At 32.3% G+C, this 24,175-nt stretch overlaps 1 protein-coding gene across 1 annotated transcript; it reads left to right on the top strand.

The window, feature by feature from the left end:
* The first annotated feature begins 2,771 nt into the window (after positions 1 to 2,771).
* On the top strand, positions 2,772 to 23,169 carry LOC134717463 (uncharacterized). The gene is made up of 7 exons (XM_063579993.1): positions 2,772 to 2,880; positions 4,104 to 4,556; positions 13,417 to 14,195; positions 15,054 to 15,084; positions 16,535 to 16,806; positions 21,389 to 21,416; positions 22,781 to 23,169. The coding sequence occupies exons 2-7, from the start codon at positions 4,283 to 4,285 to the stop codon at positions 23,167 to 23,169; spliced, it is 1,773 nt and encodes a 590-aa protein (XP_063436063.1). The 5' UTR covers positions 2,772 to 2,880; positions 4,104 to 4,282.
* The last annotated feature ends 1,006 nt before the right edge of the window (positions 23,170 to 24,175 follow it).

Raw genomic sequence — 24,175 nt, 5'->3', positions numbered from 1 at the left:
AATAATTAGTATATCTGAAGCTGTTTCACTGAATTATAGACCCTCTTAACCTTAAATTGTCCACACTTTGAGTTAGAGCTGAAGGATATCTCAATAATTTTGACATAATTTGTACCAGGTGGGATTTTTTTAAATTGCATTTTTGTGTTTAAAAGAAATACACTATGATAATTAAAAAAGCAAGATAGCGGTTAGAACAAACACAAAATCCAAGGGCTGTTCCATAAAATCTTACACAGGACCTCAACTTCAACTTTATTTTGGTGGTGTGAAATATGAGTTTGTATGAGTTTAAATTGTATGGAGGTCTTAAGCATTGTTACCTTTTTTAGCTAACCTGACCTGACAGGTCCAGTGAGCTTTTCTCATCACTTGGCGTCCGTGGTCCCGCGTCTGTCATCTGTAAACTTTTACAAAAATCTTCTTTTCCGAAACTACTGGGCCAAAATTAACCAAACTTGGCCACAATCATCATTGGGGTATCTTGTTTTAAAAATATGTGGTGTGACGCTGCCAACCAACAAAGATGGCTGCCATGGCTAAAAATAGAACATAGGGATAAAATGTAGATTTTGGCTTATAACTCTAAAACCAAAGCATTTAGAGCAAATCTGACATGGGGTCTAAAAGTCAATTGGTCAAGATCTATCTGCCCTGCAATTTTCAGACAAATCAAACAACCCGTTGTTGGGTTGCTGCCCCCAAATAAGTCATTTTAAGGAAATTTTGCTGTTTTTGGTTATTATCGTGAATATTATTATAGATAGAGATAAACTGTAAACAGCAATAATGTTCAGCAAAGTAAGATCTACAAATAAGTCAACATGATCAAAATTGTCAAGTGATCCATGAAGGAGTAATTGCCGTTATAGTCAATTTTTAACCATTTTTCTAAAATTTTAGTATTCTTTTTAAAAATCTTCTTCTCTGAAACTACCGAGCCAAATTTAACCAAACTTGGCCACACTCATCATTTGGGTATTTAGCTTAAAAATGTGTGGCGTGACCTGATAACCATCCAAGATGGACCCATGGCTAATTATAGAACATAGGGATAAAATGTAGATTTTGGCTTACAACTCTGAAACCAAAGCATTTAGAGCAAATCTGACAGAGTGGGGGGGGGGGGGGGGGGGGGGTTGGTAATTATTATCTTGAATATTATTATAGATAGAAATAATAGCAATAATGTTCGGCAAATTTAAAGTAAGATCTACGAATAAGTCAACATGACAAAATTGTCAGTTGACCCCTTAAAGAGTCATTGCCCTTTATAGTATTTTTTTAACAATTTTCATAATTTTTTGTAAATTTTTGTTATTACTGGGCCAAGTTCATTATAGATAGAGATAATTGTAGCAGCAAGAATGTTCAGTCAAGTAAGATCTACAAACACATCACGATCACCAAAACACAATTTTTTCATGAATTTATCTGTGTCCATTGTTTAATATGTACCAAGGTGAGCGACACAGGCTCTTGAGAGCCTCTAGTTTTAATATGTCTTCCTTTAACTATGCGCTAATAAAATAGTCTGAAGAACAAATACAACAATATAGAATAAACATATACACTGAAACACTTGTCACTTTTTGACAGAGAATCCAACTTAAAAGAAGACTATTATCATGCAGCTGTTTAAATAAATGAGGTTGATAAAGTACCTGTTTAAATAAATGAGGTTGATAAAGTACCTGTTTAAATAAATGAGGTTGATAAAGTACCTGTTTGAATAAATGAGGTTGATAAAGTACCTGTTTAAATAAATGAGGTTGATAAAGTACCTGTTTAAATAAATAAACTTTATCAACCTCATTTTTAGCTCACCTGGCCTAAAAGGCCATGTGAGCTTTTCTTATCACTTGGCGTCCGTCGTCGTCGTCGTCGTCGTCATCTGTCCTCGTTAACAATTTTTCAAACATCTTCTCCTCTGAAACTACTGAATGGATTGGAATGAAACTTAGCATGATTGTTCCTTAGAGTATCCTGCACAAAGTGTGCGCTTCGATTTTTGATCCGTCAAAAAACATGGCAGCCGTTACTTAAAATAGAACATAGGGGTCAAATGCAGTTTTTGGCTTATATCTCAAAAACGAAAGCATTTAGAGCAAATCTGACATGGGGTTAAAATGTTCATTAGGTCAAGATCTATCAGCCCTGAAATTTTCAGATGAATCAAACAAACCATTGTTGGGTTGCTGCCACTTAATTAGTAATTTTAAGGAAATTTTGCAGTTGTTGGTCATTATCTTGAATATTATTATAGATAAAGATAAACTGTAAACAGCAAAAATGATCAGCAAAGTAAGATCTACAAAACAGTTAATATGACCAAAATTGTCAATTGACCTCTTAAGGAGTTATTGCCCTTTAAAGACTTTTTTCACAATTTGTTCATCATGTTGACTTACTTTAAAAAAATCTTCTCCTTTGAAACTGCTGTATCAATTTCAGCCAAACTTAGGCTAAACAGTTTCAGAGTTTCAGAGTATCTAGTATAAATTCTATATTTCATTTCCTTGTATGTCAAGAAACATAGCTCCTATGGCTAAAATAGAACATAGGAGAAAATGATTTTTTTTTGGCTTTTGAAGAGAATAGGACGATTTAAAGAACATTTAAATAAATTGAAAAGCCAAAATAATCATTGATGAGAGATTAAACCAAAAAAAATCAGGTGAGCGATTCAGGCTCTTGAGAGCCTCTTGTTTAAACAGCAATTCAGCCTAATTTTTTATACTTTTTTATGACAGATTTTGATTTTATTTTCTAGTATTCTTGCAATATTGGGTCAATTCCATCTTGACCTATTGTAAGGTTGTATATGCAGGCATTCCAAAGATCTTGTTTGTTGCCACTCACAAGGACAAAGTACCAACGGTGAGTGATCTAATGTTAGATATATAGTAGTAAGTCATTGCCATTTGAAAAACTGCTTCATAAGTCAAAGAGCTCTAATGCTTACATAATGATAATACGCCGATATGTCTTAACTTGACCAAACTTCGTGTAAAGCAACAAGATCCTAATTGATTTGCGGGTAATAGACTAAAGTTCAGATTACAGGGCCTATAACTAGAGTTGAATATCTGAAAAACCACTTATAGATAAGAATATGATATTTGGTTTGCATTTGTATTAATATTCAATTTGATACATCTCATTGTCATGGAGATACTTTGTCGTGTCACTCTCGGCCATGGTCTATTGACTATAGAAGAAAGAAAAACAACACGTTTAATAATTTATTGTGTCTGACGCGCTTTTCTGCATTTATCTTCGTCAGGAACGCTCAAAGCCCAACATTTGAAATCCAAAGATGGATTTGTACCGAAAATTGTTGAAGAGCTATACGTCCAAAATAACTAAAATAAATATAACAATTGCTCAGTTTAAATGTTAAAGTTGTATTTCAGTCAGTTTTATTTCAACAAATATTTTGACAATATGAAAGTTTAGCAATTAGTGGTACTGCACCAGATGAAGGTCTAAACAATAAATGTATCTTCAGTGATGTCAGAGGCCAAAATATTTGAAATTCCAAAACGTAATACAAATGTTGTTGAGTTGGTGAAATAAAAAATGGGGACAGGGAATGCATGAGGAAGATTCATGCTTTGTCTTAAAATAAGTTAATTTTTTATCAACAAACAAATTGAACTCAAACAATATCCATATGTTCATGCATATACTCTCTTGGCCTGTTTAAGATTGATTTCTAACTTATTAAATGTGACTTGTTTTGTTTACTTGTGATTCTTTACTAGGCCATGTAGGTAGAGAAGGTGAATTACCAAACAAAAATATCAAAAGAAAGTTTTTCTTTCAAAAGACCCTTTTTATTTTATTCCCCTTGGAATGTAAGATTTAACAACTGATAACAGTTTCAGTCTGTTATTTTTGAATGTATAACATGTATAAGATCTAGTTAAAAAGTGTAAAATTAACCTGTAAGAGAATATGCATGTCATTTGAAAATTTGAGATAAATCTAATTATAGTACGCATTGGAATATTCCACCATTGAAGATGCATATAAATCATCAGGTGTGCGATACAGTATCTGTACAGTGTATTATTCTGTCAACTTTTTATGTTTAACAGGAGAATGTTGAGACCAGACGTGAAGAGCTTAACAGAGGAATTGAGGAGTTGTTTAAAGACCACGAGGGGAAACATCATCTGGTCCTCAGACCTCTAATATTTGTCAATGCAAAAAATCAAGATGAACCAGAAATAGAAGTTCTGAAGAAAACAATTACAGAACTTACATTCAACCACCCATGTTGGGTGAAAGAATGCCCAATGCTTGTGTTCCACTAGAGCTGGAGATCGCTGAATTAGTGGCAGAAGGAAAACAAATTATGTCATTGGCTGAAGTTAAAGAATTAAATGTTATCAGCGAGGTGTCTGTCCTGTCTCCTGAGCAGCTGACTGATTTCCTTCATTATCAACACTCTCTTGGAAAGATTGTTTATTTTGATACCCCACAGCTAAGAGATAATGTTATCATAAGTCCCCTTCTTATGGTGGAAGTTATGAGATCATTCATTACAGGTGTGTATGTATTTTCATTGAGTAGATGATATTGCTGGTAAAAAACCAACATATACCAAAATATTGTTTATCAGCCATTTTTAAAAGTACTGGGGACTGGTGAACGGTGCCCTATACACATTTTGTTGTTGGTTTGTCAGAACTTTTATGTACAGTTAGTCAAAATTGATCCCTTTTTAATCACAGTGTTAATATTTGTGAAGTGCAGACAATTATTGTATTCTGTTGTTTAACACTAAAACTATGTTCTATTTTTGTCACTAAATGTCTGTAAAACCGCTTTTCCGCTTGAATTGTACATTTTTGTCACTTTAATTCAGCATGTCACGTGACTTTTGAGGGATATCACGTGACCAACGTAAGAAATTATTTTCCTTAAATCAAGTTTTCCTGAAACCTTGGTCAATTATCTATCAGATAAGTCTAACTTGTCCTTTGAGTGAGCTTTTTATCGAAATGTGCAATTGATTGAAAACAGATATCCTTTATTCAGGAAGAAAAGGTAAAAAATCCTTGAATGTTAAAGGGTTAAGGTAAAATCAAAGACAGCAATTGACTGACAAGATGTCATCATGGATTACTAGGCGAATGACATTTTACAAAATGCCTCTTAGTTAAGGACTTTAATTCACCCACCTGACACACGGCTTTATTATATATCATTCGAAAGCTAATTATCCATACTTTCTGTTTTGCCCGGTCTTAAAATAATCGTACAGTGCATTTTCTATTAAATCAAGGTTAAAGGTCAAGAATAAACATTCAAAATGTTTGCGATAATTAAACAAAAAGCCATTTTCTAGTTCTTGTATGATAAAATTTTCAAAAAAAATCATATGAACATAATATAACGTGATACATTAATTTCAAATCAAACAAAAATTAAAAGGTAGGTTGCTCAATATTTCCGAAAAATTGATATTCTTAAATCCTAAAAAAATGAAAAAAATTCTCAAAAAGCAAAATATATCTTGGGGGATCGATATTTTTATTCTCAAACATTTAATAAATGTATGGTTTTTAGGTCAAGGAAAATTTTTGTTCTAATAATAATATGGATGTATTAGCTATTGTTCATGGAACAGCCTTCTATTTAAGTGTTTGCAGTTGATCAAAAATCTGCCAACTGCGAATAGCGATCATTTTGTTTTTAGGCAGTTAAGCTGCCTTATGCAAGTACCCTGGATTTGTGTTCTACCCAATAAATGCTGAAATACGTGTCATTGTTATCATCTAGCTGGCTACTATATTATTTATACTTTTCATTCTGGATTACAAAAAATATGACAAGAAAAACCTTAAATGATTGTCGATTTTCCCAAAAGTTTTGAAGTTGCACATAGGAAGTATAGCACATTAGGAATCCTTATGTAGTTTATTCTCCCCTGAGCTTTTGGCTAAGATGTCAAAGAACAAATGTATGAAATATTTAATCGCCGAAAATCTCTAAAGACAAGTAGTTAAGATTTCCCAAATTGCAAAAGTCGTAGGAATATTGTTTGTCGTCAATACGTAGTCAATAACGTCAGTAGTCTATTTATATAAGTGCAACTGATCATGCTGTTGGCGGCAATTTTGAATACGAAGATGAAATTTTCGTATCTTTTCAATTTGGACGCAGGGGTTCAAATTAGCGTTGGTCTGAGGTTTGTGACCTCCTACTTTTGCAGTCGGACTTTCTACTAGGTTACTAGCCACGCCCGACATGCCCGACGGACCTTGAAAGAAAATAAAAAAAATAACTTTGCAAATATTTTTTACACCAATTTTAATGTCAAAATCCAATACAACGTGACAGCTGGGAACAGTTTATCTAACAATATATATGTTCCTGGTAACAGTATAAGTTTTCTTTATCAGTGATTAATGTTGGTAATGCATGTTAGATGTTTTTCAAGTTAAACATATTACTGCAATTTCAAGGGGCTTTTCTTCTCAATTTTGATAGGTCAGTTAAAATAGCTGGAAGTTTCTTATATACAAAAAAAAATGTGGAATGGTTGCCAATGATACAACTATCCACAAGAGACCAAAATGACACAGAAATTAACAACAATAGGTCATCGCACACCCTTCAACAATGAGCAAAGCCCATACCGCATAGTCAGCTATAAAAGGCCCCGTTAAGACAATGTAAAACAATTCAAACGAGAAAACTAACGGCCCTATTTATATAAAAAAAATAACAAAAAACTAATTTGTAACACAAAAACAAATGACAACCACTGAATTAAAGTCTCCTGACTTGGGACAGCCACCAAATGTGCAACTATATTATATGATACCTGAATGTAAGCAAATCATTTGATATATAGGTGGAGTCCATTGGGCCACTCTACCTCCTCCTGTTTGATAACTTTAAAACGGATGAGATCCCCACCCCTCAACCATATACATTCATGTATGAGACTAAATATCTAATCAAATGAAATATAGGGGAAGTCCCTAGGGTCACCCCACCCCCTCATATTTTAGAACATGGAAACAGTCAAGATCCCCACCCATAAACCATATTTATTCGTGTATGGGACAATATATATATAATCAACTGTCCCTGGGGTTCACCCCATCCCTCCTGTTTGAGAACTTGGTAATGGTCGAGATCCCCACACCTAAACCATATATTTTCATGTAGGGGACAATATAACAAACCATATGAAATATGTAGGGGAAGTCCCTGGAGATCACCCCACCCCTCATATTTGAGAACTTTGAAACGGTCAAGATCCCCACCCCTAAACCATATATATTCAAGTATGGGACAATATAACATATCATATGAATTATAGGTGGAGTGCGTAGGGCCACTCTTCCCCTTCCGGTTTGAGCATTTGAAAACGGTTAAGATCCCCAATCTTAAACCATATATATTCATGTATGGGACAATATTACAAATTAAAGGAATAATAAGGGGGTCCCTAGTATGTAAACCCTCCTGTTTGAGAACTTTGAAAACATTTGAGATCCTCATCCCTAAACCATATTTATTCATGTATGGGACAATATAACTAATCTAATCAAATATAGGGGGATTCACTGGGGGTCACCCCACCCCTCCTGTTTGAGAACTTGGTAATGGTCATGATCCCCACCCCTAAACCATATATATGCATGTATGGGACAATATAACAAACCATATGAAATATAGGTGGAGTTCGTGGGGCCACTCTATCCCTTTCTGTTTGAGAATTTATAACGGTCGAGATCCACCATCTAATTCTTAAACAATATATATTTATGTATGGGACAATATTACAAATCAAATGAATTATAAGGGGGTCCCTATGGTCACTGTACACCATCCTGTTTAAGAACTTGGAAAAAATCGAGATCATCACCTCTTAACCATATATACTCATGTATAAGGCTATATAACAAATCAAATGAAATACAGGGGAAGTCCCTGTGGCCACCGTACCCCTCATGTTTAAGAACTTGGAAACAGTTTGGATCCCCAACTCTAAATTAAATGAAATATAGGGGGAGTCCCTGCAGTCACCCCACCCCTCCTGATTGAGAAATTGGAAACAGTCGAGATCCCGACCTTTAAATTAAACCATATAAGAATAAAAATAAGAATAAGAACGATCATTTAGATTGGTTCCTTTGGTTCCGAGAAAGCGGGCGGACAAAATTAGGTGGAAGAAAAATAATAATAGGGAAAAAGAAACAGAGGAATAGCAATATGTCACCTGACATTGTCGATCGGGTGACATAATAAGAATATTTTATTTCCAATTGAAGGGCCCTATAAAGAGCTTTCATGACATTACATACAAGTAATATATTCATATATATGTATGAGAACTAATCAAATGAAATATAGGGAGAGCCCTTAGGGTCACATTACCCACTCCTGTTTGATAAATTAGAAACAGATGAGATCCCCACCCCTCAACCATATATATTCATGTATTGGACAATATAACATATCAAATGAAATATAGCGGAATTCACTGAGGTCCCCACCCCCTCCTGTTTGAAAACTTGATAACGGTCGAGATCCCCACCAATAAACCATATATATTCATGTATGGGACAATATAAAAAATCAAATGAAAAATAGGGGTAGTCCCTAGGGTCATCCCACACCCTCTTGTGTGTGTTTTGAGGACTTGTAAAAGATTGAGATACCAACGCCTAAACCATGTTCATTCCTGTTTGTCATTTCAAAAATAATTGAATGACATACAAGGTCAATCTCATAGGCGACACATATGCATATCACTTTGCTAGACCCTAACACCTGTCATTTTCTTCCAAACTTAGACATCATGGACTTGGGGTGAAGGTGGGAGTCATTTACATTTACTATGGACAGGTCAGTCAGACCTCACCATTGATCCCTGTAGTAGTAAACATTTGTCTGATTTGTGTCTCATAACTTTTGTGCTGTACAACACAAACTCAGTTTTCTCTCCAGGGAAGCAAGTCCATTCATACTTTTACAAGCTCGTACTAAAGTCAACTTGAACTACTAACAGTCAACTAATACGGACAATTACCATCAACTAGAAGAACTGCAATCATTGCAAATTTGTACCACTGCTGACTTATGAAAGACTCATGACCATTCGTGGTCATGTGCGTTGCTATTGAAAACCTTGATAAAATATGAATTATTTGCCTTAATGATTAATTCATTAAATGAACATAAATGTACAATTATATAGGAATGTTTAATGTTTGTTCTTTTAAATCTTTAAAAACAAGTCGAAGCAACATTGCCACAATTTTCATAATTATGTTTGCCTTTGTTTTTGGTCAACTGCCTACAGTGCTAACAGCGCTTTGATTCTATGTTTAGATAGCACATCGCTAATTGTCAGTATCGAGGAGGAGAATAATTTTCCATAATAAAAGAAGAGGTATTTAAAGTTGAAAAGAAATATACGAGCTAATTGAGGTAAAACTTTGTTTATTTGCGAAGTCAGAATTATTTACCTTTTTAAGTAAAGTTGAAATGTAAACATGACTTTGCTACTAAATCTTGGTAACATGGAAATAAGTAACCATCGTTTGGAAACACTTGGTTGTCTTTGGCGTGATATAAAGGAACAATATATAATGCTGTTGTTTTTTGTTTGTTTAAAAACTTGCTAGACATGATAAATGTGTTATGAAGTTTAATCTCGTTATTAGCTCACCTGGCCTAAAAGGTCCTTTGTTTAATATTCACTTAGACCAAGGTGAGCGACACGGGCTCTTTAGAGCGTCTAGTTGATTAGTCTAATGTAAGTTCAACACACGCTTTTAAAACACAAACGCAGGTAATTGTGTATGTAAAAACATTATTAGTAGCTGTGTTTTTAAATAAATGAAAGATTGAATATCCTTCCTGACCTCACAAGATAATTCGCTGTTTTAGAAAGTGTTCATTGTAATGATGTGCTGTGTTTTGTGGACTGTTGTTCGTCTGTTGTACTTTTATTTTATTTTGTTCATGGTGTTATCTAAGTTATTATGATTCATGGTTTGAGATTGTCCCTATGGTATCATTTTACTTTAAAGACATTAAGTTGCAGTAATAAAAATGGCCAAAACATCGCCTTACAGTAGAGTACAGAGACTGCGTGCACAAAGATGAGTTTCACAAACGTAACATCTACAAATTACTAAATGCCTTAACGATGCATTTTCCCCCAGAAAACAAAAGCGTAACAAAAACACTGGACACTTAGTTTATTACATAATTTTAAACATAAATGTTAAACATATTTCTTTTTTTCGAACAACAAAAACACAGCAAATGCACATTCTAGAAATCTAAATAAATATATGCTGAGAGCAGTGTAATAGAAATAATAAGCGACTATGTCGTGGACCCTGTTTAGAAAATACCGTTAAAACGTCATTTCTTTAAAATGTAACATAATAGCTGGACATTTAAACATTGCAGGTGTTCAGCCTGGACTATCGAATCATTCAAATTTTGCAGATTTTTAAAAACCTCTTGTTATGCACATTTGGAATATCAAGTCATTTCGAAATAAGAAAATAGCAAGTACATATCTTTTTTTACTGATTCTTCCATTCTCCAATATTTATCCTTCCAAATGACCACTTCTTACACATATTTTATGCTTATTTAATGTTACAAGTTTCACATATTTTTGCCGTTTTCTTCATGTTTCATTTCATACCTTATAGATTTAATTTTAATAACCTTTTTAATAATGTGGATTTTAATTGCTACATGTAGCTTTCATCATATAAAAAAAACAAAAAAACTTCCTATTTTGAATATATGTTAAACACGGTTGTATAAAGCTACTTTTGGAAGCACATTTTATAAAATTCTTCTTTTTCGATGAATGTATGCCTTTTAGCAATGTACAATGCAGTTTAAGCAGCCAAAAAGACAAGCTTTCTAATGTGTATTCCGGTATTTTAACTCTCTGAAATTTCAATTTTCATTAATTTTATGTTGTATTTATTTTTGACTATATTTTCAATATCTTTTTTGTGACTGACATAATAACGGATTATATAAATAAAAGGTCTTTTCACTACAACAATGTTCATTAATGAAATTACAAATCAAGCAATAAGAAAAGTCGAAAGATGTTTATTTAAGTCTGGCAGATACAATGCACATTGCAATATCGCAGATCGCCCCCATAATTTCAAGCAATAGTATGCATATCTTTTTTTAAATTTAAATTTTTCACACACTTTAGAATTTGTTTCTTCCATTTTACATTGACCACATACAATTTAAAAAAAAAGGAAGAAGATTGCGTTTTTTTGGCAACTGTATGAGTTGTTATTATTTGCTGTTTGATTAGACGTAAGCATAATTATAGGAAATTGATGATTTCAAAAACTTCCTTAATACTTATTACATGATTTCACCTAGTTTTGAGTAATGAGCAGTTGAATCAGAAACAAAAAATTGGGTTTTCACTCATTCTGTTAACTTTTACTCGAATTTCAGGAAGCATGTGCTGTCGATCCAAAACACGCTTTAAATATTTAAAAATGCGTTTGATAAATGGCTGTTAATCTCTCTGCTAAAAGTTTAAATTGTTTGCATACATGAATTTTTTATATAGAAGTCAGAATATGCAATCAATCTGACATCTTGGAAAATATGCAATTATTCGTCCTTGACCTTTGATCTTGATTTGACGGAAATTGACTGTACAAATTGTTTACGACCCGGCAAAACAGATAGTACAGATGTTTACCTCTCAAATGAAATATAAATTAGCCGTGTGTTAGGTGGGCTCATTTAATTTTATGGTTAAAGTCACTCAACTATACTGCCATACAAAATCTTTTGTAACTCTGAAGTGAATCTTGGCATAACATATTGAGGTAAATTTCATAATATTAACACATGCGCCATCACTGGCATCATAGTTATACGAATGTTTTCTACCAAATATATTGAATATTTTCAAAAGTTGAAAAAGCATTGCTAAGAGAACAACAACATATTGTTTTAAAAGATATAGTTTTCATTGTGACATTTTGTAGACCTATGTTTAAATGATGAATTTGAAAACAAAATCAGTCTATACATTAAGATGGACGACCAACAGCTTTACTAATGTTATTAGGAACTACACTTCTCTACATATACCCAATGGACTTGCTTCTCGTTTATATTTTTGCATAGTGTTATTTTTCATTTTGTTTATAATGGTTGGTGATTTCCCATAAAGACATAAATAGATGTAGCATTTTGTTCTTTTAACCAATGAATGACTTAAGTCTTTTTGAAATGTAAAATAATTTTTTTTATTATAACCCGTATCTAGCTTCAAATAAACAGTCACTCTTATATTAAAACAATGATAATTAAACCTTAACAAATCATTTAGAAAATGCAAAAGGCTGTTATGGACTTTATAACTAAATAAATTAATTTTTTATCACAAGAAGCAGCATTTGTTATTACCTTTGGTTGACAAATACATTCAGATTGCATTCCACCATTGCCATTTATTTTGCGTGTACAGAAAACATTATTTAAAATATATACGCGATTTTTTTGGGGCAATATTTTTCAAAATGGGAAAGAAATTAATTTGTATGCCCCGTCTACGATAGTAGTAGGGGCATTATGTTTTCTGGTGTGTGCGTCCGTTCGTCCGTCTGTCTGTTCGTCTGTCTGTCCCATGTCAGGTTAAAGATTTTGGTCGAGGTAGTTTTTGATTAAGTTGAAGTCCAATCAACTTCAAACTTAGTAAACATGTTCCCTGTGATATGATCTTTCTAATTTAATTGCCAAATTAGACTTTTGACCCCAATTTCACGGTCCACTGAACATAGAAAATGATAGTGCAAGTTTCAGGTTAGAGTTTTTTCGGTCAAGGTAGTTTTTGATGAAGTTGAAGTCCAATCAACTTCAAACTTAGTACACATGTTCCCTATGGTTGGTCTTTCTAATTTAATTGCCAAATTAGGCTTTTGACCACAATTTCACGGTCCACTGAACATAGAAAAGGATAGTGCAAGTTTCAGGTTAAAGTTTTTGGTCAAGGTAGTTTTTGATGAAATTGAAGTCCAATCAACTTCAAACTTAGTACACATGTTCCCTATGATATGTTATTTCTAATTTAATTGCCAAATTAGACTTTTGACCCCAATTTGAGGGTCCACTGAACATAGAAAATGATTATTCGAGTGGGGCATCCGTGTACTATGGACACATTCTTGTTGAATACAGAATAAGGAAAGTTAATTTGTACTGAAATAGGACATATAACTAGATTATTAAGATCAGTTATTTTTCTGGTGCTGATCTAGGTGAGATATATAGCTTTTATAGAGAAGTAATGCCTTTCAATATAAATATATTTTGACATTTATTTCAAGTCTTAAGATTATATTTTTATTTCTATTTCCATAGATGTTGTATTCTGGCCAAAAGAAGATAAAACAAGGAAAACCTTCAAAAAGATGTCTGAAAATGGAATGATACAAAAAGAAGACCTCTACAAGATTTGGGAGCAAGAAGAATTTTGTCAAATTTTACCATTTAAAGAGTACATATTTGATATGCTGATACACCTTGATATTATATCAGAGCAACGTAGATATGATACTAATACGGGAAGTCGGTTACCAGTGGAAAACTTCTTTGTTCACTGTATGCTAACTAAAAGAAATGACACAAGATTCATGACCTACGAATGTACACCAGAGAAAACCATCACTCTAGCTTTTGTTTTCAAAGGGACAATTATACCACCAGCCTTACCGAATCGTCTCATTAGTGCATGTCTAAGTATGTGGACCGTGAAGACATACGAAGGAAAAAAACTCCTGTTTTCAGGATTCGTTGGTTTATCATTTGATAAGGCACATACTATCGTTGTCTGTGTTGAAGGTAACAAGATATTGCTCTACATCGTCCACAAAACCTCCAATGGACTGATTGTACCAGATATTGCCACTTGTATCAAGGAATGCATGTTCACAACATTAGAGAGAATCTCAGAATTCTATCAGTCCACAGTCCATGTCTCCTCGATCAGTCAAAAACTACCCTTTCACATTGAATATGCATGCTCCAGGTTAGAATGTCATATCCCCGAAGAGGCAGCATTCACAATTGATGAATGGATCTGTGATAAACATAAGATTGTACATACTAAAGACTATTGGAATATTTGGAATCAAGATCAGGTATACATCAATTATGGAGCTTGTATTCTAAATGATTTTACTTTTTTCATTATTTCTTTCCTCTGCTAAGTTTTTATCTGCAGTATTAAATGTGCAAAGTTTTGGTTGTAGTTAGAAAAGTAAAATCATAAAAATACTGAACTAGGAAAACTCAAAACGGAAAGTCCATACTCAAATGACAAAATCAAAATCTCAAACACATCAAACTAATGGATAACAACTGTCATATTCCTGAATAGGTACAAACATTTTGTCATATCGAAAATGGTGGATTCAACCTGGTTTTATAGCTAGCTAAACCTCTCACTTGTATTATAGTCGCATCGATTTCCAATAAATTGGCAACGATGTGTGAACAAAACAATCAGACATAATAGGTACAAATGTCAAAAATAGGGGTACAGCAGTCAACATTGTTTTATAATCTTAATCACTATAAACACAAACAAAAATGTTACAAAGAAGCACAAAAAGTCATATAGACAAAGCACATTAGCAAAAATGAAATAAAAGAATGCAAACATATCCTAGAAAAGATTGTTAATGCCCTTTTGCGACACCTTTAACCTTTTCAGTTTTGTAGAATTAAGTGATGGATACTAATGTTTTATATTTAAATAGTCAATAATCACAATTGCTTTCAATCATAATTAATCGTTAATTATTCTTATCCTGATACGTTATTCGTGCTTTTGTTTCTTCTTATAACATAATACATTCCATATTGAGGCTTTTCAAATAATCTATAATCATAACAGCATCAGTATGTACTTCAGTTAGAAATAACAAACACATGTAGCATATCTTTATACCACTATTGTCATAAGTGTATGTTGATGGAGTAATATCTTGTTTCAGACAAAAGAACAATGTGAAGTGGACTGTACAGGTAAATAGCATTAAACTGTTCAATACAATGGTTCAACCTAAAGATGGGCTTCTACAGTTTAGCTTTTATAGTGTCAAAAACATGCGAGGACTTACAGTTTATGTTAAATAATCCGTTGACGAATACACATGTTCATATTTTGTTATGATATCTTTTAGAAAGTTTCAAAATTAGGGTGTTGTGCCATATTTTATAGTTCAAACATTGACAAACAATATTATGAGTGGGATATCAGAACAAGCTGTTAATTTTCTTTTTTGAATCTTTTCAAATTTTTCATGTTGAGACCTTTTATGGTTAAATTTACAGTATGAGTGTTTCTTATTGTTGAAGGTCATACAGTTACTTATAATTGAATTCATCTTTGTTATTTGAGTTCTGGAAGATAGTTGTCCTATTGACAATCATGAGACATCTTTTTTTATACCCCCAAGGGTGACTGGGGAATAGAAATAATCAAATATGGACACTTGGTCTTCTTTAGACCGGCAGTAAAACGATTGATACAGTGAACATAATAAAGCATGCAAACCAAGATTTAAAATGCCTTGCTTGCCAACTTTGTTTGGTTGTTTGCACAGACATTGTACAAATTTCAGGGATTCTACATAATCACTGATTATACAAATTCATTGTAACACGTATAGCTAACAATTAAAAACGATGAGAATACAAATAGAAATGATAAAACATTTCACAAAAAATAGAAATGATAAAACATTTCACAAAAAATAGAAATGATAAAACATTTCACAAAAACAACAGGACCAATCTAAATACAGGATTTAGATCAGATGACAGTGTTTCCACTCAAATCAAATGTGCAAGATACCAGGGGACATTCACAAATTATAATTGTAGATAAACTGACTTGAATAAGTGTTTTTGTTCTATGAATATCGCATTGTTATTAGACAATACAGTAACTTATGTGGGCAATTGTCTATTTAAACTGAACACTTGTATTTACCACTAAAATACAAACATATTTAAAGATTATCGTTGATCATCTCAACGAGATTGATTTTCTTGCTTCAGCCGATACAGCGAAAGTGAGAAAGGCAATCGAGTTGAGATGACCAATGATAATCTGTATATCTCTTTTACCTATGACGGTGCTGTTAATATCATTGAGAACGGTACGTATGCCCATAGTGTCTATCGATAATTTTCATATCACTCTGCTGTGCTGAGACAGGAATGTATCAGTCAGTAAAATGTAAGGAAAATTTCGTCAAATAGCGATAATGATATATATCCAATTGATATACAAAGTGTTCACTTGTATCAGTAAAATACATATAAATTCGTTATAACTGATATTTCAAACTACTAGTACCATACGTATATTTTTGTTTCATCCCTTCTAAAAAAGCAACACTAAATTTAGAATCTTAGATTGATCAGGGTTTGATTCTCTGTATAAGAAGTATATTTTGTGCATTCTTAGGTTTACATGACGGTGCGTTGAATCAGATACCGAGTGATATTGAACTTCAAAGATTTGCATCAGCTTGTGACGAAACCACCATACGTGAATTGGCCCTACATCTTGGTATGACGTTTAAAGCATGGGAAGAACTTCAACGGAATAACCCTGATTATATTCAGATTGTCAAGTACAGAATTCTGGTCAACTGGAGAGAACAATTTTCAGGAAGATTCATCAACATAGCAAAGGCTTTAACAGAGATGAAACTAACTACACACATGTTGTGTCAGGTAAAGTAACATAAATGAAACTAGCAACACAAACGGTGTGTCACGTAAACAAAACAAAGATAAAACTAACAACACAAATGTTGTGTCAGGTAATGTAACAATCATGAAACTAACAACACATATGGTGTGTCAGGTAAAGTAACATACATGAAACTAACAACACATATCGTGTGGCAGGTAACATGGCATATATGAAACTTATAACAACACACACATTGTATTTGTCAGGTTAGTGGCAGAGATGGTTAGGGATCATAGATTTATTCTTACGAGGAAGCTCCAAGCATGCTCGGAGGATGCTTGGAGCTTTTTAAGAAGGCTCTTAGGAGTTTATGTGACCATAATTATCATGATCCAGTAAGATGACAATCAAATCTATAGCACTTCTATGATAAGGAAAGTAGAGCATTATAGAGGAAGCTCAATGAACACCCGTGTAAACATCTGGTCTATTTAAATAAATCTTGCATTAATTTTACAAAACTAAAAATTAGATGAAAAATTGTTCATTAGTACCGTACAATGCTTGAAAAGAAATATGAAGTTTTCACTGAAAGAATATGTTTTTGAATGTTTTGAAACCTTCCTTCTGAAACTACTGGGCCAAATTTAACCAAACTTGGCCACAATCATCATTAGAGTATCTAATTTAAAAATTGTGTCCGGTGACCCGGCCATGGCTAAAAATAGAACAAAGGGGTAGAATGTAGATTTTGGCTTATTTCTCAAAAACCGAAGCATTTAGAGCAAATCTGATGGAATAAAATTGTTTATCAGATCAAGATCTTTATGCCCTGAAATTTAAAGATGAATCGGACAATCTTTTGTTAGGTTGCTGCCCCTGAATTGGTAACTTTGAGGAACTTTTGCCATTTTTGTTTATTATCTTGAATATTATAATCAATAGAGATAAACTGTAAACAGCAATAATGTTCAGCAAAGTAAAATCTACATATAAGTCAACCTGACTAAAATGGTCAGTTGACCCCTTAAGGAGTTCAACTATGTCCTTTATAGTCATTTTTTAACAATTTTCGTAAATTTCTCTAATCTTTTACAAAAATCTTCTCCTTTGAAACAACTAAGACAAATTTAACCAAACTTGTCCACAATCATCATAAGGGTATCTAATTTTAAAATTGTGTGCGATGATCCCGCCTGCCAACGAAGATGGCCGACATGGCTAAAGATAGAACATACATTATGTAGGGGTCAAATATAGTTTTTTGGCTCATATCACTGCAACCAAAGCATTTGGAGTAAATCTGACAGGATGACATTGTTCATTAGGTCGAGCTGTATCTGCTCTGAAATTTTCAGACCATTCAGGCAACCTGTTTTGGGGTTGCTGCCTGAATTGGTAATTTTAAGAAAATTTTGCAGTTTTTGGTTATTATCTTGAATATTATTATAGATAGAGAGAACTGTAAACAGCAATAATGTAGAGCAAGGTAAGACTTTAAAAATAAGTCAACATAGCCAAAATGGTCAATTGACCACTTAAGGAGTTATTGCCCTTTATAGTCAATTTTTAACAATTTTCACAAATTTTGTAAATTTTTACAAAATATTTTCCACTGTAACTACTGGGCCAATTTCATTTTAGATAGAGATAAATGTAAGCATCAAGAATTTCAGTAAAATAAGATCTACAAACACTTCACCATCACCAAAACACAATTTTGTCATGTCTCCATCTGTGTCATTTGTTTAATATGCACATAGACCAAGATTAGCGACACAGTATCTTTAGAGCCTCTAGTTTTATATTTCATTAATTTGACAGTTTTTGGAAATTAACCCTTCATTTCATTGCAGAAAAGTTTTTTGGGGTGATAAACATGTATCTTGGGAGTTTCAAAGCAATACAAAACTATATTCTGTTAACAGGGAAACAAAGGGGGAGATAGTTTGATTGGTTAACTTCTATTGATGTTTATACTTATGAATTGAATGCTTCTGTTTGTAAATTTATTGGGATGTAAATGCGTTGAACGAAGCATTTTTTGCATGAAGCCTTTCATTTTAAAAATGTTCCCACAGTCAACGCTTTTACAACCCTATGAAATTACTAAAAGAAGCGTTCAATACTTATAACTAATTTGTTTTGCTATGATAATAAAAACATGATTTTTATCAAGTCTTTCTTTTATTTACCTGTGCATTAAATAAAGAAGATGTGGTATGATTGCCAATAAGCACTCTATTGTGAAAGCTTGTGTCATCATGAAATTTACATTTCAATTTGTAATGAAGGTTAATTTCAGAATGACGTGAAATTGCTGTTAGTCAATCAAAATAACGTATTAAAATGAAACATACATGTAATATAATTATTTTCTTATATGCACTGAAAAGTTATTTTGCATGTTTACTGAAGTACATGACCGGATAAATCTTTACTCATGTAAAGCATTTCTTTATTTAAAACATAGATAAATTCTGCTCATTTCTTTTGAAAAATACTTATTAAACAAAGGCTAATAAGGGAAATCAATTCTTCTGTAGTGCTGGACAGGATAAAACTTTACTCATGCCAAGTACTTAGTTAAAAGATGATGTGATAATAGTGCCAATTAAATATCCATATTTCTTTACTTAAAAGAAAGCTAAATCCGTACAATTTGAAAAAAAACCAAACATGACATACTAGAGGGAAAACAATGGTGGTAATCCCCCTTTAAACCAGTCTTTAAATAATGAATAATTACAACTTTTCCTAAAGTAGGCGTAATTTTCTTTAAAAACTAAAAAACATAAAACCATTGTTAAGTTAGGGCACTTAAGCAAGTAATTTTCAAAATAACCTATACAAGAATAGTATTTCAAATATTACTGCTATGTTATAAATAAGTAACTTCTGTTATTTTTATAGGTGTCCATTCATACAGGTTTAACTAGCTTTAAAGGAGCACTAGCTACGATATATATAAAAAAATAAAGTATGATTTTTTTTAGATTAATCATTAATTAGATTGAAATAATGAAATAATAATTTGCTTTTAGCAATCAATTTGCTTTAATTTTGTTGAAATAAGCGATTATACATAATTTTTGACTGATTCACTTGCAAGTGAATACGTCATCATCTTTCTAACCGGTATTCATGTGAACTTCAATTTAACCCCCTAGCTAGAGACTGACAACGCATGCATTGTACGTGAACTGGTTATTTAAAGAAAAAAAAGGCCAACAATGAAAGTGAAACTACGGTAAATCATTTGATTACCAATTTGATCCACATAAATCATTCTTATACGGTTAAAAACAATGAGAAACTTATATTTCTTATCTATAAATTCAAATCAAACAGACCTATAAAAATCCAATTGCACGTGCTGGTTTAACCTATTCATATCTTTATTTGTGTTTACATCGCTTATATGGTCATCTGAGGTCAAATCGATAGTTAATTAGATGGCATCTGGATTTAAAAACACACGAAACGAACCTACATATCATCTACCCCATGCTCTGTAAACTGTTTATTTTAAACGTTTGATAGATTGGATAAATGTTTTACATTGTTATTAATCAAATATGAGAATTTGAGTCAACTTGGTGACCATGAATTTGACAGCTAGTGCCCCTTTAACAAATGATTACAAATATATGGTTACTTTCCCCATGAGATATAACACTATTTGGATCCTCCTAAAACACTAATTGCCTTTCTGATGCAATACTTCTTGGTCAAAGATTGGTCTCTTTGAGCAATAAAATATTATTTCCCCTAAAATCTTATCTTAGAGATAGACAGATAAAAATAGATGGAACCTTGTGATTTTATGACGAAGTTATTCATAACTTGTAATTTTGATAAAAAAAAAATTAAAAAAAAATTGTTCCTTAAATAAATGTTAAGTACCAAGTTTTTTAAAGATATATAAAATAATTTAAAAAAGTAATATTTTTGTCATTTTGTCGTTTTATTATATATAGCTATGAGCTGTGGTAGAAACTTTGTGTTATGCCACAATATCGGCATTACACAATCAGGGAATATCAAACTCAGTGTTATCTCGGATCTATATAGTACTATTCTCTTGTTATTATTTTTACAACTAAAAGTTCCGCTTGATTGGCTTTTTAATTCAAGATTCGGTATACTGTTTTGCCCAAGTTGAGTTGTGGTTTGTAAGATCCTTTAAACATCCCTAGAGGAGATTCATAGATACTTTCAGATTATATCTTATAATTCAACTAAGTCTGTTATTTGAAAAACATAGGTATTGTTAACTAGCGATGCTCAAATAGTTGTAGGGTAAACTGAAAAAACCCACCGAGATATAGTATGAACATCGATTTTCCTACTCATGTATCTTCCTGACATCCATTAATGGATTTAATTTACAAACTAGATGCTAATTTTTTTTTCTAATTTTGCCAAACAGTAAATTGTCATTAATGTATTTAATGTTTAATACTGTTCGCCAACACCGGTATGGGTATAGCGTTTTTCAGTATGTGCGTCTGTCCTTTTAAGTTCAAGATTGCTATCTATCAAGTTGTAGTCATATCAACTTGAACCTTGAAAATATATTTGTTAATATATCTAATTTACTAGAAATCATTTTTGTAGGTGAAAAGAATCCGAAAGGGAAAATGCGGTAAGTATTTTAATGATTTGTTTGTTAAAAGATAACAATGAAGGTAGCACTACAAGTTGTCTATTTTGTACACTTATGGGCGACAATGTGTGAATAAAATTAATGTACATAGTTATATATAAAATATCTGTTATAACTGTTTCAAATTTTCATACATTTCTCAATCTTCTGGTTTAAAATATTTCAAACTAAAATTGCCAAAAACTGTGTTGCAATGATAAAGAAATTACAGATTTAATGGATTACATTAGATTTATGAACTGTATAAGTATATTCACTGGTAACATGTCCATTATTTTGTTCTATCTTTCTTATTTGACTTGATACAAGATGCATGGGCAAACATTTGTGAACAAATGAATGTTTTTGTTGTCAAATTTTCTAAATGTTTGGTATATTTTAATACCATTATTATTCAATATTCGTTCTTTTTTCCTTTTTCTGTATTCTTAATGTCTGTTGCCCATCATTCTCAAGTCATACAACCCATCTTTATCATGAAATATGTCATAAGATTAAGACACAGAACATTATATTGTCCTTTTTGTTGTGTTGCAAGCTTTAGCAAATATGTATTTGTTTGAAAAGGGAAGTGACAAACATAGTTTATTTCAATTGGAAACCAGTGCCAGATATCATACATCATTGGGTTCTAAGATAAATATTGGTCATGAATGTTGTTTGAAAATATAAATAGTGTTTTGATGAAGGAAAATAACAATGGACATCCCTATACAAAAACCTATGCATTAATTTACCTAGTCCCCATACAGCACTGTTTGTTCAAATCTATTACAAACGGCATCCTTCAAGAGGAATGATTTTTTGTCGATCTGCATTTTGTTTGAAAAACGAGTATAATAAAGCGAGTATAATTAAGCGAGTATAATAATGCTGTGTTATAATTCAGTAATGAACTGTGGATAGATTTGTTGGATAATAATTTTCGTGGATATCGTGGGAACAGTGAAACCACGAATTTAAATTTTTCAACGAAATACAAGTTTTTAAAGAACTGTTTGTAGACTTCGCCAAACCAGGAATTCAAATATCCAGCAATATGCAAGTTTTCCTTAATCTCCGAAAAATAGTACCCACGAAAATAAATGATTCCACAGAACATATACATAGACTTAGTTACTGACATTAACTAATACACTTACAGCAGCTATATCTGACTAGTCAACGTTTTCTGTGGAATGCTTTTCACATATTTTAATGAAGAAGTAAAAGCTGTTGAGAATCTACATATTTACGCATTGTAAGTTTTTGTTTATTAATGCAGTTACACTTTTATGAATTATGAATTTTGTGTGTTAGATTTTGTGAATTAATGTGTCTATACAAATATTTAATTTTTACAGATATTAGCGAAGAATATTTGGATTTGATTCCAACAGATGAAATATTAGATGAACTAGCACAAGTTATAGGAGTGGTATCCTTCCAACTGGGTATAGAATTAGGATTATCTATAACATCTTTAGATACCATTCAATACAACAATGGACGGAATTTAGTGGCACAATGCAAAGATATATTATTCCAGTGGAGAGAAGATCAACGAGTGAAGCCAACCATTGGTGTTTTGGTCCAAGCTCTAGTTAATATTGAAAGAGGTGCTTCATGTTTGGTGGAAATAATTAAAACAGTAGGTGTGAAGAAATACATTCCACATGAGAAAAAGGAGAAAGAGGGAAAGGTTAAGACACTTTTGAAAAGATTTAATCCTTTTCAAAAGAGGAAAAAGTAGCAGAGCTTTTGCTTAGTATAACTAACCAAAACATATGCTAACCAATTTCTTGGCTTTATGTACATTTGGAAAAAACAAAACTGTTCTAATACACTCCAACTGTTAGTAATAATTGTAGAAACTGAATATTTGTGTTTACAAATCCCTTATTCCATTTAATATCTAAACAGTGTTATGTAAGTATGTGTTCTATTTTTTTAAACTTTATTCTAAATTTTTTCACACTTTGTTTACGTCCTGCTCGATTGACTTGATATTTGTTTACACAATGACAAGTTATAAATCAACTTTATATTTTGTTACAGCACAATTACTTTAAAACAGGCAGAGGACTATGTATTTGTATGCACTACTCTCATAATGCTTGTTGTCATCACTTTGCTTATGCAATTAATAAGATTAAGTTTACATTGTTCATTTGGTCATCCCATATGACACTATACTGATACTTTTTATAGATGAGGTATCAGCTACTTTTTTTTTAAACCAACCTTATAATTTGATAAGCCAAACGCAAGTGTACTCTACACAAAACTCCGTTTTGTATTTTTTGCAATATTTAAATTATGTAAGATATTTATATGCAGAATGCAATTTTAATTTGTTTTTAGATTATAGGTTGCACTTTGTAAATACAGCTGTTTCTCAAACCACGCTTCTTTTTGGGAGATAAAGAATATTTATAGAGACATAACTTGGGAATGCTACTAGTAAATATACACATGCATATTGTTAGTCCCCTACCGGAAAAGTCGAAGGGGACTTTAGGTTTGCACTCCGTCCGTCTGTCCATTCCAAACTTTTTTTTTCTTCATGCTTTAATATATTGATTTGAAATTTGATATATAGTTTTATCATGAAAAGTAACAGATCAAGATTGAATTATGTTCCAGTCTGATGATTTTGTGCAGAGTTTTATTCTTTGGACTTAAAAAATTCACTTAAATAATTAGTTTTCAGCACTTTTGTAGCTCACCGGGCCCGAAGGGCCAAGTGAGCTTTTCTC

This window comes from Mytilus trossulus, chromosome 5, assembly GCF_036588685.1.
Source record: "Mytilus trossulus isolate FHL-02 chromosome 5, PNRI_Mtr1.1.1.hap1, whole genome shotgun sequence".
Taxonomy (NCBI): domain Eukaryota; kingdom Metazoa; phylum Mollusca; class Bivalvia; order Mytilida; family Mytilidae; genus Mytilus; species Mytilus trossulus.
The sequence above is the reverse complement of the archived record's forward strand: the minus strand, read 5'-3'. Positions and strand labels throughout refer to the sequence as shown.

Excerpts from the sequence above, each read along its gene's own strand:
- LOC134717463 (XM_063579993.1), top strand. The coding sequence starts at position 4,283 with ATGTTGGGTGAAAGAATGCCCAATGCTTGTGTTCCACTAGAGCTGGAG. Across the intron at positions 15,085-16,534 it reads ATGTGAAGTGGACTGTACAG|GTTTACATGACGGTGCGTTG; the intron begins GTAAATAGCATT and ends GTGCATTCTTAG. Across the intron at positions 16,807-21,388 it reads CTACACACATGTTGTGTCAG|GTGAAAAGAATCCGAAAGGG; the intron begins GTAAAGTAACAT and ends TCATTTTTGTAG.